The 17,784-nt window shown below is 46.2% G+C and overlaps 4 protein-coding genes across 14 annotated transcripts in view, besides 1 other annotated feature; 1 reads left to right on the top strand and 3 right to left on the bottom strand.

Annotated features, from left to right (window-relative positions):
* The window catches only part of Hr4 (Hormone receptor 4), a 66,017-nt gene extending 62,540 nt beyond the window's left edge, over positions 1 to 3,477 (bottom strand). For 6 of the 7 annotated variants that reach the window (NM_001272234.1, NM_001272230.1, NM_001272227.1 and 3 more), the window contains exons 1-2: positions 3,413 to 3,477; positions 2,524 to 2,990 (exon numbers count right to left, since the gene is read on the bottom strand). Coding sequence is in view for 1 of the 7 variants with exons in the window: in NM_001272227.1 (NP_001259156.1) it covers positions 2,524 to 2,552 (29 nt within the window). In the remaining 6 variants the exon portion in view is untranslated. Of the gene's footprint in view, positions 1 to 2,523 lie in introns of all 7 variants that reach the window. The other variant, NM_001272233.2, reaches the window with a different exon arrangement.
* Positions 3,478 to 3,880: 403 nt separating this feature from the next.
* Positions 3,881 to 5,110, bottom strand: CG3587 (uncharacterized protein). The gene is made up of 3 exons (NM_130609.4): positions 4,766 to 5,110; positions 4,361 to 4,707; positions 3,881 to 4,293 (listed from the first exon to the last, which is right to left on the bottom strand). Exons 1-3 carry the CDS (start codon positions 5,028 to 5,030, stop codon positions 4,006 to 4,008), a joined length of 900 nt encoding a protein of 299 aa, NP_569965.1. The 5' UTR covers positions 5,031 to 5,110; the 3' UTR covers positions 3,881 to 4,005.
* Positions 5,111 to 5,376: 266 nt separating this feature from the next.
* Positions 5,377 to 7,717, top strand: CG3857 (uncharacterized protein). The gene has a single exon (NM_206607.2). It carries the CDS (start codon positions 5,463 to 5,465, stop codon positions 6,924 to 6,926), a length of 1,464 nt encoding a protein of 487 aa, NP_996330.1. The 5' UTR covers positions 5,377 to 5,462; the 3' UTR covers positions 6,927 to 7,717.
* Positions 7,311 to 14,825: a mobile genetic element.
* A 74-nt stretch (positions 14,826 to 14,899) lies between these two features.
* On the bottom strand, positions 14,900 to 17,734 carry CG11596 (uncharacterized protein). Of its 5 annotated transcripts, none has more exons than NM_130607.3 (6): positions 17,498 to 17,734; positions 16,837 to 17,083; positions 16,247 to 16,365; positions 16,033 to 16,173; positions 15,706 to 15,963; positions 14,900 to 15,644 (listed from the first exon to the last, which is right to left on the bottom strand). In NM_130607.3, the coding sequence occupies exons 1-6, from the start codon at positions 17,629 to 17,631 to the stop codon at positions 15,224 to 15,226; spliced, it is 1,320 nt and encodes a 439-aa protein (NP_569963.1). In that variant the 5' UTR covers positions 17,632 to 17,734; the 3' UTR covers positions 14,900 to 15,223. The 5 variants fall into 5 exon arrangements, with proteins under 5 accessions (NP_569963.1, NP_726779.1, NP_001259155.1 ...); NM_166916.2 differs by having other exon boundaries at positions 14,907 to 15,644; positions 16,247 to 16,416; NM_001272226.1 differs by having other exon boundaries at positions 14,907 to 15,644; positions 16,247 to 16,416; positions 17,524 to 17,734.
* Between the last annotated feature and the right edge of the window lie 50 nt (positions 17,735 to 17,784).

Raw genomic sequence — 17,784 nt, 5'->3', positions numbered from 1 at the left:
GGGGAATGGAACGACGATCCAGCGGAACGGATGGACACGGAACTGATAGGCGTGTTTACGCTAACGTTGCGACTTCTCAGGTTTGTGGAGTTCTCAAGTGGGCAATGCACCTTATCCCAGGGGAGATATTGAGTACGCGCTAAATAAACTTCAAGTTCATTGGCATTGATTAAAATGCAAGGCGAAACGAAATGGAATCGAAGGCATCGAAACAAAAGGAAATGAAACAAATACGACAGCCACGCACGTATTCACTTGTGTATATGCAACACAAATTTTTACACAGCGAAAAGTTCGAAACAGTGTTTTTTTTTGTTGTAAAATATAAGAAGGGTAAATCCCTTCATTAAGCTTCCATTTCGACAACCCTGAATATTTGAAGCAGCTAAAGACAAACACCAAAACTGGAATCTACTTCGCACCGCAAGTGTGCCATTTAAGATGGCTTTCGGCATTTGACAGCTGTCAGAATTCGGGATGCGGGATTGAAAGCCATTGGTTTTCGGTTTCCCGGATTCCTGCCTGCATGGGCATTTCCCAATACATATGTACATACATATATTCCCATAATTGGGCGCCCAACGTACGTGTGATTGCGTTTGCGTTGCCCAAACCTTTGCCACCCCTGCCGTCCGTCTGTCTCTTTCGCGCACGGGTAAGCCATGTAAACGGGGGTTACATGACATTGAAACCGATTTTGAAGGTTTCAACGTTTGTGGCTCTGGACAGGGTAAGTTCTAACTGCTTCTCCAGAAATACCCGAAACGAAAAACATCAACAGAGCAACGAGAAAACAGACACAAAACCAGAATAAAGCATTGCCCCTTTTTTACGGTCTCTTCCTTGTTTCTTTGCTGTAATGGCGAAATATACACAAATTTTGGAATCACTCTGACGCCCTTGTCACTACATTTTTGGTCATTGACCTCGCACGAACACACAGATACAGCACTCGCACAAGAATTCCAGTGGCGTGCAAAGGGGATTCAAGTTTTGTGGTGCAGAGACCCCAAAAAGTCCAAAAAGCCCAGGAACCCCGAACCAAGAACCCTTTGAAGTTAGCCAGGTTTTGTTGCCTTTACTATTCCCGAGAATGTCCGAGCTGCGAGGACTCGTCCTGGGATCTAAAATCCCCTTAATCAACTGCCGCCTACTCCCCTGCGCCCAGGCACACATGTACATATAGCAATGTAGAGTCATTTGGGACTTGGTAACAAGCGGCAGTCGTAATGCGAAGAAGCAGGGAGCAGAAACAAAACAATGCCCAATGGCCCCAGTCCCCATTTCTGGATGCCACCCCCTCGCTTCCCGTGCCAAGCGGAGAGTCCCCAAGTTCTAGGCGTTGTTATCGTGCGTTTGCCAACCCACCCGCTACTCACACACACACACACACACACACACACAAGCACACACACATCGCAATCAGGAAGAAGAAACCAGCCAATAAATGGGTGGCACAAATGTCGCCGCACTTTCGATGCCCTTCCCACAAACAGGAGTCAGACACAACATAATTTTAAATAATTTTTGATAGCTTACAAATATTTCAAATACTTCGAAATACTTGTTTACAAAAATGTAACAAGAAAATTAAGAAGGTAGCTATTATAAACATACGCGAACAACCCTTTATTTGCGGTCGCGTTTTTTGCGTGTTTGGTTTATCGCAAATCGAACATCATTTCACATACAATATGGAAACTTGGCCAGAAAGGGCATCTGCAAGCCTTTAATATAATTGGGGTTTAGCGGCATTAAAATCGTAGTCATCGACATTCAGCATCAACGATTGTTTATCAATGTGTAAATAAGCAGCACTCGCATACATGCTTGTGTTCGTGTGCGTGTTTCGTATCTGTGTGTGAGTGCGTTCCCAAAAATTTCAATAGCAAAGGTCGATGAACTCGCCATCGGTAGCGTGAGAGAGAGAGAGCAAGAGACGTTTACGTTCATTGTTTTTGTTCCGCATTTCCATTTCCATTTTCTCTGGCCATTTCTCTCAGCTCTCTTTGCCTCTCTCTTTGGCTTTGAGTTTTGCGCGCGCTTCCTCGTTGCGTTTCATTCATAAACAGAGAGCGGCGAACTCGAGCTCGAACTTTTTTATTTCGAGATATCTCGGCCAGGCCAACGAACCGGCCAACATGTGCTTCTGCTGCTGCTGCTGCTCCACCTCCCACCCCTTTTGGTGAACTTTAAGGCGCGGTGACTAAGCCCAAGCGCCTCCTAAACTGCTGAACTTAAGCCCAGCTGGGCTCTATGGGGCTGTAGAACCCCGCAGCCGTAGGCCAATTATAATGCCATCACCCGGATTATTGGTCAGTGATTAAAGTGTTGCGCCATTTGGCGAAATGTACATGTTACTCGTATTTATGGCCAGAGCCTTGAATTCTAATTCTAACGGTCTGCACTATCTACATGATCTAATATGATCTAGTGTGGGAAACCTCCCTAGTCCTATCGATAATCCAAGCGAATGTATTTCGCACTTCTTAAATGCTAGAGAGAATCCTTAGTGGTACTCACTTCAATTGGTCCCGTTGCAGCGGTGTCATCTTTGAGGCATTCGGCTGACGCTTCTCTAGTGGCCAGCGTTTGCGAATACCGTTGATCCTGGAGCCGAAAGCGATACGGATATCGATAATGGTGGTGGCGGAACTGGGGCGATATCCATGCTCCGCGGGCAAGCGAGTATCCGACTACCGTTACAAGTTGATTGCTTGCGGTTGCTTTGAATCACTCTTCTTTTTTTTTTTTTTTTTTTTTTTTTTTTGTTACACACTCACAGCATTTGGCTTAAAACATTTCACTAGCAATTTAGTTGTTGTTCACATTAGTGTATTTGCATTCGTTTTGTTTTGTTTTGTTTTGGGGCTGTTGGCTGATGCAGGATTTCAAGATATGGAGGCTTCAAGATCAAGCAGCTGTTGATTTTTTTGCAGGACTCTTTAGTTAGATTTGCTTTATTTGGGTGGGTGGGGGTTAAACGTCAACTGCAACGGAACACACACATAAAAAATAGAATTAAAAAAATAGCGTCAGTGCCAAGGTGTCGTTATGCATTTTTTTTATATTTGCGCCGCACACACACACGCACGCACGCACACGTACACACACACACAAAACAAAAACAAGCCAATTTTCTGTTGGATCTTTGAAGATGCTTGCAAATTCTTGTTGTCAACAATTAAAAAAAAAATTTTCTTTGCATTTATTCATGTTGCACTTGTAAAATTGTCGCACACACACACAGTGCACCTTGCTGCTAGGGCGAGATAGAGAAAGTGGAGGCCCTTAAAATTTGTTTCACATATCCAATCTACGATGGTCAACAAAATCCTGGAGAGGCAACAAAAAAAACGTAAAAAAATAGTTATTTCGTTTTGTGTTATTATTTTATTTCTTGGGAACCCACAACGGAAATATCGTTTGATTTTCGAAGCGTTTGCTTTCCGCGCGCGACTAGCTCGTGGGATACACTGAACAATCCACCACCGACTGGCACCACCACTCCACTTGCCCCAATCTCGTGCTGCAGCGCTGCGTTGGAAGAGAGCGCCCGAAGAGCGCGCTCAAGAGAGGGTTCTCTTCGTTCCCGCTGCGCAAGAGAAAAGTTCGTTCACTGAACTTTTTTCGCTGTAAGTAGAGTAGATTTTATAGGCGAAGGAAAATATTTTTTAAATTCAAATGGAAATACGTAAATTTTTTTTTATTGATTTCATGTAGTTTTGAACTCACTTTGAACAAACAAAAATGTATTGTTTTCCTTACGAAATAATAAATAAGCAGAAAATGCACTGCAATTAAGTACGCCACAAGAACCCAGAAGAGTCAACTTAATTAATCCATAGTGATAATAATAATCAAAAACGATTTTCATATTAGTATTTAAGCTACATATTTTATTTGATTTCCACATTAAATTGTGTCAACATCAGCCCAAAAACATTATCCTGCTGCCCGAGGTAAGAACTTTATTTTAGCATTTGTCTTGTCGCAATCACAGTGCTAGCAGCCGATCGTGTTGGCATTGATGAACTGCACGAACAAGTGCGGCACCTGCTCCAGCGGAGTGGGTGACGTCTGGCTGGCGTGGCACGTGCTCGTGATGAACTTCTGGCGCAGGCGGTTCAGCTGGAGGGCATTCATCGAAGTGGCGACCTTCACGGGATTTCTGCTCCCTGGGATGCGCAGCTGGCCGAAGGCCTTGATCTTGACGGCGCCGAGGATCTCCTTGATGATCGCCTGCACGATTTTGTCCAGTTCGAACAGGTAGTTGGTTGTTCCCAGCGGTGCCTGCGGAATGGACAAAGCAGTTACTTGTGATATTTTGTCTTCAACTCTGGCCAAGCTCTACGCTTACATTATAAGTACTCTGGTTGGGTGGCAGTGGCTGGGACTCGTACAAGGCCTTGTAGATGGCCTCCATGTCGAGCGTGTCCTTGGGCAAGACTACCACCAGCGGACTGTCCCAACGGTTGTTGCTCTGCGGCTCCTCGTAGCGCTGGCACAGAGCATCAAAAGTCTCTCTGGTGTAGGGAACATCCGAGTTGTCCACCGGCTGAACTCTTTCACTGTCGCCAGGCAGTTCATCCGGCGCCGTTCTTTGGCTATTAAAGGTCCACGCCTCCTCCTGGGGTATGCAGGTAAACACAGTGCACTGGGTGGTCCTTGACACCTTGGACATGCAGTACAATTCGTAGCGGTAGCCTGGAAGAAATTTTGGTTGTGGTTTACGAACCTTAGCTGAACCTTGGTGAGAGCTCACCTTTGATGTAGTTCCCGGCGTCCAAGATGACCAGATCCTCCTGGTTAAGGTGACGCGAGGCTTCCGACTTAAGATCGCTACGTACCACCTTCTCCTTCTGCGAATCACCTGTATGGGAATTCTTTCCAAAACCCGCCTTGGGCACTGCCTCGTTTTCGCTGATTAGATGCACCTTCCTGCCGCGCTCCACGAAATGATCCCGTAGCTGGCGGGCACGTGTGCTCTTTCCGCTGGCTGGCAGGCCCGTAATCACCACGAGGGGCATGCTTCCTAATTAATAACAATAAATAAACAAAGTAGGTGTCGGAACGTTCCGCTCACAATGCACTCGGTTACCAACACTGGTGACAGTGTGCAAGATGAGCATCCATCTGGTTTCGAGCTAGATTTAGATATGTGCTTGCCTTTCACTTCTCATGATTAAAAATATTTGGCTATAAGTCCAGTGCAATTGTGATAAAAAAAAGTGGATAATCTTGTGTACCGTTATTTGTTGGGCCAGCCGATTGTTGCGTCTGAAATTAAAAATGTTGTCCTTAATTTCGTATTTTTCGCTTTTTAGCTATATTTCCACGACATCTGCGATGGTTATGTACATACCAGTGCTGCGAAACAATGTATTAGCGTTGACACCCACGAACGTGTTCAAACCGATTTAAATTTAGTCAAATATAAACCCCAAATAACCGGCTTCCGAATGGCTGATCCCCGTCGTCGTTTCCGTAACAAAAAGCGGGATGAAGCCTGCTCCGGCCTCCTGGCACCCGTGACCATCGCCCGGCGCGAGGACGCCGCCCGCATGATGCAGCCAAAAATTCTGCTAAAGAAGGATCGCGATCGGGAGCAAGAGACCTGGGACAGAGAGCGGGACAAGGATAGGAAGCTGGAGAGGGACAGGGAGGCGGAGCCAAGTCCCAGTTGTTACCCCGATACACCGCCGGCCCTCAAAACGATGATCGTCAATCGTACGGGTGAGGTGCGGCCTGCAGACAGATGCCAGATGCCTTTGGCCGGAGGTGCTCTTGTCCAGGGAAGCGGGCAATTGTCCGCCGTGCCATCCAGCTCCGTTTGCGCCGCATTGGTTAGCTCGGTACCAACTAGCAGGGACAAGGGGAGCTGCAGTGGTGGTGCCGGAACAGCTGGCACCTCGGCCGGAGCACCGAATGCTCTCCAGGAGCTGCAGCCGCCACGCATGAACCGTCCCACACCCCTAATCGTGGCCAATGGTATTTTTAATGCCAATGCCCGCAAGCTCTTCCACAAAACCAATACGGACTTCACCGTAATCGGGGTCCTGGGTGGTCAGAGTTCCGGAAAAAGCACGCTGCTCAATCTTCTGGCCGCAGAGCGGTCCCTGGACTACGACTACTATCAACATCTATTCTCTCCAGAGGCGGATGAATGCATCTTTGCCACGCGTCACAAGTTGAAGCCGAACAATGGGCAGAAGAGCATTTTGCGTCCTCGCACGGAAACCCTGCAGTTTTTTATCACCCGGGAACGTCACATACTGCTGGACACACCACCGTTAATGCCTGTAGGCAAGGACTCGGATCACCAGGATCTTTACTCCCTGGGCACCATGGCGCAACTGTTGAGTGTATGCCATATATTAATTTTAGTCATCGATGGCTTGGCCTTGGAACAATTGCGTCTGATAAACGCTGCCCTTCGCCTGAGACCGACGCTTCATTGCAAAGGCTATGTACGGGATCACATGCCGCAGGTAGTATTCGTCCGCGCGCGTGCCCATCGAATAGACTTTGAGATACAGCAGCGGGAACGACTGGACAAAAAGTTGGCCTACTTATACGGGCCGACGGGGCTGCCCATATACCGGGGAAGAGGCGATGCACGGTGCTTAAACACCTTCCTCCTGCCGGAGGTGAGTAGCAACAAAGCCACCGCTTTCCATTCCTGCCTCGGCGAACTGGTGCGTCAGTTCCGAGAACGTATCCTCGGATGCACGCGCATCTCTATGTGCCACACCAGCACCGAACTCAGTGAGGCCATCTGGTTTGAGATCCTGGCCGAAAGTGCTCGCAAGGCGGCTCCTCATTTCGAAAAGATCTACGCAGAGATCAAGTTGCGCCACCTGGACACACGCTGCCAGTGGCGATCGGACAATTGGCGCACGTTCTCTTCCAATGCCGAAAGCTGATCCACAGATTGTAAGTACGCGGTTGGTATAAAACTATGCAAGTGGGTGAAGCGGCTTGGACTGGGATACGCAGTCCTGAATCATTCAAGTGATTCAAGTTCCAGTGGCAATGTTTACCTATCCTTTTATTAATGACACGTGCAGTGTTATGGCCAATATGTTTAGCTGAATACCGACCGACATCAAGTCTTTTTTTTAAAGGAGGTGTTTAAAGTTAACATATGAATCAGAAGTTGAGATAGTGACTGATATACATATTGTTTTACAGACATATCCCTAATTAATAAAAGACTTCAAAAATAATTGTATAGCATTTACAAAGAATAGTATTTACATTTTGGAGTTTAGGCTTAACGATTATCCATTTTTATCAGCCGATTATTAAAGTTAAGAACCCTCTTCTTGCGCTCTTCGTCAGGACTCACCAGCGCTCGGCTCTCGTGTTTTCGGGCCCCGTCAGCAGGCGACTCGGGGCCTGTCTAGTAACATGTTCGTGTAAGTTACGAACCCTCTTCTTGCGATCTTCGTCAGGACTCACCAGCGCTCGGCTCTCGTGTTTTCGGGCCCCGTCAGCAGGCGACTCGGGGCCTGTCTAGGAACATGTTTGTGTATGTGTGCATTCGGAACAAGTGCCGTTGGTCGCACTCAGGGTGAGGGGTCAACGGGGGAAGCGGATATAAAAGCAGCGGGGCGGGAGAAGAGGCCCAGTCTCGAACGGACACATAACGGAACCGCTAGCAGATCGCGAACTGAATCTTAAAATAAAGCTAATCGTAAACTCGAACCCTCTTAACTATCTTGACTATTATTTGGAGAACCACAGCATGTTGGTTGTCATATCAAGGTGAGGTATGCGGCAGCGAGTGCCGAGAACCCTGATGCAAGTGGAACTTGCGTTAACTGGCGCCCGAACAGGGACCGGCAATGTCCGGCCGATAAAAGTGATACGAAAAAATTGTGGAAATTTGTGCGTAAAAATAGTGGTGGTGTGCATAAGTCAGATTAAGATCTGAAATCCATAAATGAAAAAGAAGTGCTGCGTGAGCTGTGTATAAAATGATAAAATAGCAATTACCCGCTGCCGGGGGGAACTACGCCCATCCCGGGGCGCAACAAATATTGCATAATTCAATAAAAGGTGTAAAATTTCTAAAATAAAAATGTAAACCTATGTTGCGCCAAGACCTAATTTAAATTAATAAAACAACGACCCGCTACCGGAGGACGCCACGTCGCCCATGCCGAGCGCAAAAGTTGTACGATACCTATAACATAATTAAAACACGATCAACCCACTGCGGCGGTACGGCTTGTGGGAAAATTTTTTTTTTTTCTCTCCTTGCCAATTCGCGAGTGCAAAAGATTGTGTATAATAAACCAATAATTAACCATTGCAGCAGTTTACCTGCGGCAGTACGAGTAATATGAGCGCCCAGAGTGATAAGGTGGTGTGTGGCAGCTTGTTGGATACGTTAAGTGGTGTGGAATGCACCCAAAAAAAACCGCCCAACAAGTTGTGTGGCGGCCGTACCTTAGTAGGCAACCAGCCAAAAGGGATACTACGGAACCACCGTGCCCAGTGCCGAAATAAATTAGAGGTCATCAATAAAAAACTGTAACAGCACGCACGCAAGGAAAAAATATTGCAAAATGGAATAGCGCACAAAAATTGTATAAACACATGCACAACACCACAATTCAAAGGAAAACAAAATATTCATGCTGTAGGGGTACAACCTAAACGACGAAAACTAATAAAGAGCATACAAGGGTGAGTGAAATATTTCATTAAACTTTATTGCCATATTTGCTAAATTTAGAGAAATAAAGAAAAAGCAAAGAAGAACAGATATTCTTTTTTATCGGGTTAAAACCGTTGTCTCACATTTCCGTAAAGTAATAACGAATTCTGTTGCCTTGAAAGCTTCCTGCATCTTTCCAACGCAAACTAAAAATCAAAATGGAAGAGACCCTGCGTGCTCTTAGCGAGTCCCTCAATGCCCTGACCAACGTGGTGACAGGCATTAAGGAAGATATTAAGAAAAATAATGATAGGTTGGCTATTTTAGAACAGGAGCGCGGGAACGCTGACCCTACGGTCGACCAACCGCAACCCCTGGTGCGCGCACGCACCGAGTATGAGCTGAGAGAGATATCGGTCCTCCCTGACTGCGTCAAAGAACTGCAGGCGTTCGAAGGACGGCAGGAGGCTTACCTGTCTTGGATAAACAGGGCACAGTCAATACTGACCGAATATGACTTGATTAAAACCAGACCCCTGTATAGGGCAATTGTCTTGCATATTAGACAGAAAATAAGGGGACACGCCGACATGGCCTTGGCGGCCTATGGCGTCCAAGACGACGATTGGGACGACATAAAACGAGTCTTGGCGCTGCATTACGCAGACAAACGAGACTTACGTACGCTTGAGCATGAGCTTGGCGCTATGTGCCAAGGTTCTAGACCACTAGATAGGTTCTATATGGACGTTAATGGCCATCTCTCGTTGATCTTAAATAACTTGAAGGCCAGAAACCACCCTCGTGAAGTAGTCAACGCTTTGATAGAAACCTATAGAGACAAGGCTTTGGATGTTTTTATCCGAGGAGTGGGGAGAGATTGTTCCAAACACTTACTTGTCCGCAGCCCGAAGAATCTACCAGAGGCTTACTCTTTTTGTATGGGATTGCAGAATGTAATGTCAAGAAATTTCACAGCTCAGAACTATCAACCGTCAGGTGCCCCAAGATTCGCAGGCCCATATCAACATCAGGCCAGGCCACCGTTCCGAACCCCTTTTTCTCCTGGTTCAGGCAGATTTTCGCAAAACTCCTACAGAACTCAGGGTCCTAGACAGGCCATAAAAATGGAATCCAATCGGTCGGGTCAATCTTACCAATCAGGATACAGTGGTCGCCAGGAAGAAGGCTCCGGTATTAAGAGAATGTCCGAAGGAAACAACCCATTCCAAAAGGCACAAAGATTGTACCACATGGAATTGGCACCACCCCCGCTAGCCCCGGCGGCTAGTGGAGATAACCAAGGACGTTCACACGAGGGTTACTATGATGACGAGTCTCAAGCTGTCGAGAGAAGCAACAATTATCCTCCGCAGAAAAACGTGGAAGGAGTTACAGATGCTCCACATAACCTTGAGACTGAGGGAGGGGCAAATTTTATGACCAACGCCTCTCCAGTGTACCGTACTTAGAGTATGCTACGGAGAGGGGAGAAAGGCTGAAGTTTTTGATCGACACGGGGGCGAACAAAAACTTTATTAGCCGAAGACTTGCAGCCGGGTGTACCACAGTCCGTAAACCCTTCTCCGTACTGTCCGCTGCGGGTAACATCATGATAACGCACCGCCTAGTTGGTAAATTCTTCAAACCACTAGGGAACGACTCGGATATTACCTTTTTCGTACTACCGAATTTACATTCCTTTGATGGTATCATTGGCGACGATACTCTCAAAGACTTAAAAGCCATAGTGGATAGGAAAAACAATTGTTTGATAATAACCCCAGGAATTAAAATCCCTCTTTTGGCGAGAGCTTCAATAAACGTTAACCCGCTACTCGCCGCCGAACACCCAGATGGTACACAAGAAATTTTGAATTCCCTTCTCGGGGAATTTCCCCGCATCTTCGAGCCCCCCTTATCTGGAATGTCCGTGGAGACGGGCCGTCAAGGCTGAAATCCGGACAAACACACAAGACCCGATCTATGCTAAAAGTTATCCTTACCCAGTCAACATGCGCGGAGAAGTCGAACGTCAAATCGATGAACTGCTGCAGGACGGTATAATTCGACCCTCTAATAGCCCTTACAATTCCCCTATCTGGATAGTCCCGAAGAAACCTAAACCAAACGGAGAAAAACAATATCGCATGGTAGTCGATTTCAAGCGGTTAAATACCGTCACCATACCCGACACTTACCCCATCCCAGATATAAACGCTACGCTAGCCAGCCTTGGCAATGCCAAATACTTTACCACCCTAGATTTGACTTCTGGATTCCATCAAATCCACATGAAGGAAAGCGACATTCCAAAGACAGCTTTCTCTACTCTAAATGGAAAGTACGAGTTCCTCCGTCTACCATTCGGTTTGAAGAATGCACCTGCAATCTTCCAAAGAATGATCGATGATATTTTGCGCGAGCATATTGGCAAGGTCTGCTACGTTTATATTGACGATATCATCGTCTTCAGTGAAGATTATGACACACACTGGAAAAATCTCCGATTGGTATTAGCGAGTTTATCAAAAGCTAACCTCCAAGTGAACCTTGAGAAGTCGCATTTTTTAGACACGCAGGTAGAATTTTTAGGATATATCGTCACGGCCGATGGCATTAAGGCAGATCCGAAAAAGGTCAGAGCGATTAGCGAAATGCCTCCTCCGACCTCTGTTAAGGAGTTAAAAAGATTTCTAGGCATGACCTCGTACTACAGGAAGTTCATTCAGGACTATGCGAAGGTAGCAAAGCCCCTTACAAACTTGACGCGTGGATTGTACGCTAATATAAAGTCTTCACAATCAAGCAAAGTGCCAATTACATTAGACGAGACGGCCCTACAGTCTTTTAATGATTTAAAATCAATTCTCTGTTCTTCTGAAATACTGGCGTTCCCATGTTTCACTAAACCTTTCCATCTAACCACGGACGCTTCTAACTGGGCCATCGGAGCTGTCCTCTCACAGGACGACCAGGGTAGAGATAGGCCGATAGCGTACATTTCCCGTTCATTAAATAAGACGGAGGAAAACTACGCTACTATCGAAAAGGAAATGCTCGCGATAATTTGGTCATTGGACAATCTTCGGGCTTACTTATATGGCGCTGATACTATTAAAGTATATACTGACCATCAACCTCTAACGTTTGCCCTAGGCAACAGAAATTTCAATGCGAAGCTAAAACGCTGGAAGGCTCGTATAGAGGAATACAACTGCGAACTCATCTACAAGCCTGGGAAATCTAATGTGGTGGCTGACGCGCTTTCACGCATTCCGCCTCAGCTTAACCAGTTGAGCACCGATTTAGATGCTAATCCCGAGGATGACATGCAGTCTTTGGCTACTGCCCATAGCGCTTTACATGACAGTTCACGATTGATTCCCCACGTTGAATCTCCAATCAACGTTTTCAAGAATCAACTCATTTTTGACACAACCAGGTCAAAATACTTATGCGAGCACCCGTTCCCAGGTTATACTCGCCATCTGATTCCTCTCAAAGACGGATCACTTGCCGATTTAACCAACTCGTTACAATCGTGTCTACGACCTGTAATAATTAACGGCGTCAAAATCCCGGAAGCACATTTGCAACGCTTTCAGTCCATCTGCTTAGCGAATTTTCTTTTATACAAAATTCGGATAACGCAGCGCCTAGTGGCGGACGTGTCTGGCGCAGAGGAAATTTGTGAAATAATTGAAAAAGAACACCGTAGAGCACATAGGGGCCCTACGGAGATTCGTCTCCAACTTTTAGAAAAATATTATTTCCCGCGAATGTCCAGTACGATCCGTCTGCAAACTTCCTCGTGTCAGTGTTGCAAACTCTACAAGTACGAGAGACACCCTAACAAACCAAACCTACAACCTACGCCAATTCCTAACTACCCATGTGAAATACTTCACATCGACATTTTTGCGCTCGAAAAAAGGTTATACCTAAGTTGTATTGACAAATTTAGCAAGTTTGCCAAACTTTTCCATCTGCAGTCAAAAGCATCTGTGCATTTGCGAGAAACTTTGGTGGAGGCCCTACATTACTTCACCGCCCCTAAGGTCTTGGTTTCGGATAACGAGCGAGGGTTGTTATGCCCCACAGTGCTCAACTATCTTCGGTCTCTAGATATCGATCTGTATTATGCTCCAACCCAGAAGAGCGAAGTAAATGGTCAAGTCGAGAGATTCCACTCTACGTTCCTAGAAATTTATCGTTGCCTTAAAGATGAGCTCCCTACCTTCAAACCCGTTGAGCTGGTACACATAGCAGTGGACCGCTACAACACTTCCGTTCACTCGGTAACGAATCGAAAACCAGCAGACGTTTTTTTCGACCGCTCGTCAAGGGTAAACTATCAGGGTCTGACAGATTTCCGGCGGCAGACTTTAGAGGACATCAAGGGCTTAATTGAGTATAAGCAAATTAGAGGTAATATGGCTCGGAATAAAAATAGGGACGAGCCAAAGTCTTATGGGCCGGGAGATGAAGTTTTTGTTGCAAATAAGCAAATAAAAACAAAGGAAAAAGCGAGGTTCAGATGCGAAAAGGTACAGGAAGACAACAAGGTAACAGTTAAAACCAGATCAGGAAAAATTTTCCACAAATCTGATCTAAGAAATTGAGACGTGGCTTTCACATTTAAAAAAGAAACGCGAAAAAGAATAACGAAAGTAATAAAAGTACGTTGTGGCAGCTAATGAAATATTCCACCCATGCATACCCTATATAAAAAAAACATTAATAAAAAAAAAAAAAAAAAAAAAAAAAAAAAAATGAGTTAAGAAATACAAAAAGAAATACAAAAAAAACTATAAAAAAAATAATATAAAAAAATACAGATTATAAGAAATAAGAAATAAGAAATATAAAAAAATAAAAATATAAGTACACAAAATGTACCGTACCCCCACACACTACGTAGTCTTAGAACAACTTAGACGACCAGATATTTACGAATTGTCTTTTTGTAAGCGCGATTTCTGCATGCGGCGCAAATCCCGCTCACTGGACTGGCTGGGGTCGGCTTGGAAATGGGTAGCTGGATCTCCAGATGCTGCTGATTGGAACGCCGTCTTGGCCGCGCAAGCGACGGCTTCGAGGAACTGCAAAAACTGGAGGAGGCTAGCTGTATCCCTCGGCTACTGAAGTAACCAACGAGTGGTTAAGCAAGTCGACGATGGAATGCTCCTCCTGACCAACTTCAACGGAACTCTAAGAACGGCTGCAGAGAACTACGACCTGATCGGCTCCTTTATCATCCAATTCGACAATGAGACGATAATGGTCAACGGTCAAAACTATTCCAGTTACTCGGTCAGTCATCTAATGGCGATGCCGGCCGTGTTGAGCCACATAACGGCCAGCAACTTTCAACTTTCTCTGGAATACGTCCACGACGTGAGCATGAAGAATTTGGAAAAGATGTCCAACATGGCGAGTGAGCTACTAGCCTCTCTTCTCACCGAGGCGGCACTCGCAATCTGCATATTCCTAGGCTTTTATTTCCTATGGAAGAAGCTGATGTCCACCAAAGGCATGCCCGATGTCCGCGAGATTGCCGCAAACTTAGAAGCATTGGGCCAAACCGAGCTGAACAAGGCTCACTAATCTGCGGGACGCAGATCTTGAGGGGGGAGGAGTTAAGAACCCTCTTCTTGCGCTCTTCGTCAGGACTCACCAGCGCTCGGCTCTCGTGTTTTCGGGCCCCGTCAGCAGGCGACTCGGGGCCTGTCTAGTAACATGTTCGTGTAAGTTACGAACCCTCTTCTTGCGATCTTCGTCAGGACTCACCAGCGCTCGGCTCTCGTGTTTTCGGGCCCCGTCAGCAGGCGACTCGGGGCCTGTCTAGGAACATGTTTGTGTATGTGTGCATTCGGAACAAGTGCCGTTGGTCGCACTCAGGGTGAGGGGTCAACGGGGGAAGCGGATATAAAAGCAGCGGGGCGGGAGAAGAGGCCCAGTCTCGAACGGACACATAACGGAACCGCTAGCAGATCGCGAACTGAATCTTAAAATAAAGCTAATCGTAAACTCGAACCCTCTTAACTATCTTGACTATTATTTGGAGAACCACAGCATGTTGGTTGTCATATCAAGGTGAGGTATGCGGCAGCGAGTGCCGAGAACCCTGATGCAAGTGGAACTTGCGTTAACTTTAATAAGGCTATCGAATTGGTAGGTATCGGTTTAAAGCCACTAGTAATTGAACAAATAAAAACTTTTTATCTTAATTTTTAAAAATTTTCTTTTGATATATTTGGTTGACCTAGTTGGGACGCTTTTCCCATTTAAGTTAGCATGATGAGCATAATGAGCGAGAAATTGTCCTAAAATTTGCATCCTTTGAAAAATTAAAACTGGCATATATAACAGTGTGTAGGAGTAAATAATAGGTATAAAGTGTAATCTATAACATCGAAGCACTGCAGTGTCGATTCCCTGTCTTGCCTGTGACGTGGTAATTAAGATGTTCGTGATGCCATCTGTAGGTGGGTTTGCACTTGGACTTGATTGTGGTGTTTGGATGTGTTGTTGAGTTTGGTTCAATGGCTATCACGATGGCTGCTCCTTTATCTCAGTCTCGCAGTTGGCTGTGGCCAGCGGTTTCAGTTGCTGTTTTTCTTCCGTTTCATTTCGTTCCGGCTGTTGCTCCCCCTCCTCCTCGCTGTCCTCGCGCACAATAAGATCGTGTGGCTCCCTGGAGGCCTTGCGTTTGCCCCGCTGCTCCTCAAATAGATCCGGCTTGCGGCAGACCCAGAAAAGACTCTGGTACTCGCTCTGTTTCATTGAAGACGGGTTCTGTGCGTACTTGGTACGGATGCCGGTGCGTGATTTCTCGATAACGAATCCTACGCTTTCCATGATAATGCAAAGGTCCTCGAAAGCCGGCTCGATGCTGTTTTGCCCGCTGACGTCGCTAAAATGGTACAGCAGCGGCCCGAGATTCACCCAAATGCCACCAGGCACGAGGATTCTGCAACGATAATGTTAAAATCAACATCGCCGGTATACCCGTTCAAATGTGTGCAACTCACTTGTAAATTGTGCGTATGAAGTCAATAACATTATTGGCACAATCGATGAAGAAGCACGTAGCCACGCAGTTGTAGGCGTTCGGCGTCTTGTAGACCTCCAGAAAGTCGCCAGCTGCTATTTCAAAATGGCCCTTGGGTGGATTTTTAAGCGGGCAGACGTCTGGGAAACGAACGGGGGCCACCTGATCCTCACGCCTTAAGTTATTCACATACTGGTGCACCCACGGATATAACACGTACTTGTTCTCGTTGTCGCAGCTGCCGAAAGAGACAACAGAGCACGTTCAATACCCAGCATTAGAAAGCAACGTACTGAGCTGGACTCACAGGTTGAGGACAAAATTGGAGGCGATCAGCATGAAGTAGGAAAACTCGTTGCCCTCGCACGAGTACCCCAAGCAGGCAAGCTCGTAGGTGAGCCGTCCCAACCCCGCTCCCGGCACTAGGATCTTTATATCCTTCAGCTCGCTGTTTAAGATAAAGCAGATGAATAATTAATTAGTAAGACCACTAAAGTACGCTTAGTGTAGTAGTCACTCACAAATCGCTGTGCTTGAAGTACGCAACGATGCTGTCGATGATCGGTTTATACGATTGCTCCCGTTCTAAGGCTCCTTCAGTGCTCCAGTCGCGCGCAATCAACTTCAACGTCGACTGGGCCTTTAAAATTTTTAGAGGTTCAACGTCAGCTTCATCGAATGGAATATCAATCTGCGAGTTGAATTAGAGCGGGTGCGAGATGCATGGTTTGGGTGTCGTGCACAGATATGGAAAAGAAACAATACCGAATAGTTCCAATCAATAATTAAAAGAGAAACTGAAGATATTGGAGGATAACCAAGCACATTAAACTATACGTAAGGTGAGTAGTCTATTGACATGTAGAAACAATTTTTAAGCACAAGAATGACCAGTTTAAAGATACATATTACTCTTCCCTTGTTTTACCAAAAGTAATTCTAATATTTGAAAATATAAAGAGGGACAAATTCAACTGACCATTTACAAAGCGGTAGGAAAAATAGAAGATAAAGTAAAAAGAGGAACATAAATTCTATTAGATTGGGATTTGTGGGATGATGAAGGAGCGCCGTCTAGCTTCCGCATTGAACCGCAGATGTAGTCAATTACCTGGTCCATGTCACCGTGCCGCACATTTGGCGGCGGCTCGTCAAACTCCGAGGGATCACCAGTCGCCTCATCCGTCGGATAGAGGACACGCCCGCGCAATATTTCCCGGATAACCGCCTGGTTGCGATCGATGCACGTGCGCACGCACTCCAGATGCCCTCGGTACTTGGCTAGCATGATTTGGTCCTCGCCAGACAGGCTGTTCAGGTAATCCATGGAGCGCTTTAGCCGCTGACACGCATATGGCCTGCATGGGAGAAATTAATTGATTTCCATTATCAGCAAGCACGCTTATCACCAGTGATGACACACTACAGTGTTTACAAACGCTGTATGGGCAATCTGATATCTTTGGTATGCAGATATTTTTCACCCAAATGTCAGTAATGGTGGTAATGAACACTCAGTTGTAGTTTGGCTCTATTGGATACTTTAGAAGATGCGTCTTCTAAGGAACGGTGAGCCATTTGAAAACACTAGCCAGATTTGGCGTGATTACTCCTGCACCGCCAGCACTGGCGCCAAACGAAACGGTAGTTTGTCGGCAGCTTGTCTGCACATGTCGCTGTCACCGCACCGCCCCCCCTCAACGACGATCGGTTGGCAAGCGTCCGTTTGGAGCATGTGCTCCAGAACACAGCGCAAAAACAATAACAATTACCCATAGTAAAGGAAGGCGTTCTGCACCTTCTGAATGTGCTTCTCCTCCTCCTCCTCGTTGATGACGAAGGTTCGGGCCAGTTGCTCGTCCATTTTAGGATGCATTGGGAACGTGGCGCAGTCCATGGAGCTCATCTGGGCGCGTCGTCAGCGGTTTCAACGATAATCTATGCTATTTAAATCCTGGGAGTAATCCGTTGCCTTTGCATTCTGCTGTCGTCTCTGCCGTCAACTGAAGTCGCCACTTTAGATCTGGTTACACTGTCGATAACTTTGGGAATTTAATCG

Source organism: Drosophila melanogaster, chromosome X, assembly GCF_000001215.4.
Source record: "Drosophila melanogaster chromosome X".
NCBI classification, from domain to species: Eukaryota; Metazoa; Arthropoda; class Insecta; order Diptera; family Drosophilidae; genus Drosophila; species Drosophila melanogaster.
This window is presented reverse-complemented; position numbering and strand designations above follow the sequence as displayed.

Bases quoted from the DNA above. Each gene is read 5' to 3' on its own strand.
- CG3587 (NM_130609.4), bottom strand. From the start codon at position 5,030: ATGCCCCTCGTGGTGATTACGGGCCTGCCAGCCAGCGGAAAGAGCACA. The intron at 4,708-4,765 runs GTGAGCTCTCAC...AATTTCTTCCAG, and splicing joins CGCCGGGAACTACATCAAAG to GCTACCGCTACGAATTGTAC. The intron at 4,294-4,360 runs GTAAGCGTAGAG...TCCATTCCGCAG, and splicing joins CCAACCAGAGTACTTATAAT to GCACCGCTGGGAACAACCAA.
- CG11596 (NM_166916.2), bottom strand. From the start codon at position 17,631: ATGAGCTCCATGGACTGCGCCACGTTCCCAATGCATCCTAAAATGGAC. The intron at 17,084-17,497 runs GTAATTGTTATT...TCTCCCATGCAG, and splicing joins AACGCCTTCCTTTACTATGG to GCCATATGCGTGTCAGCGGC. The intron at 15,964-16,032 runs GTGAGTCCAGCT...CTCTTTCGGCAG, and splicing joins TCCAATTTTGTCCTCAACCT to CTGCGACAACGAGAACAAGT.
- CG3857 (NM_206607.2), top strand. From the start codon at position 5,463: ATGGCTGATCCCCGTCGTCGTTTCCGTAACAAAAAGCGGGATGAAGCC.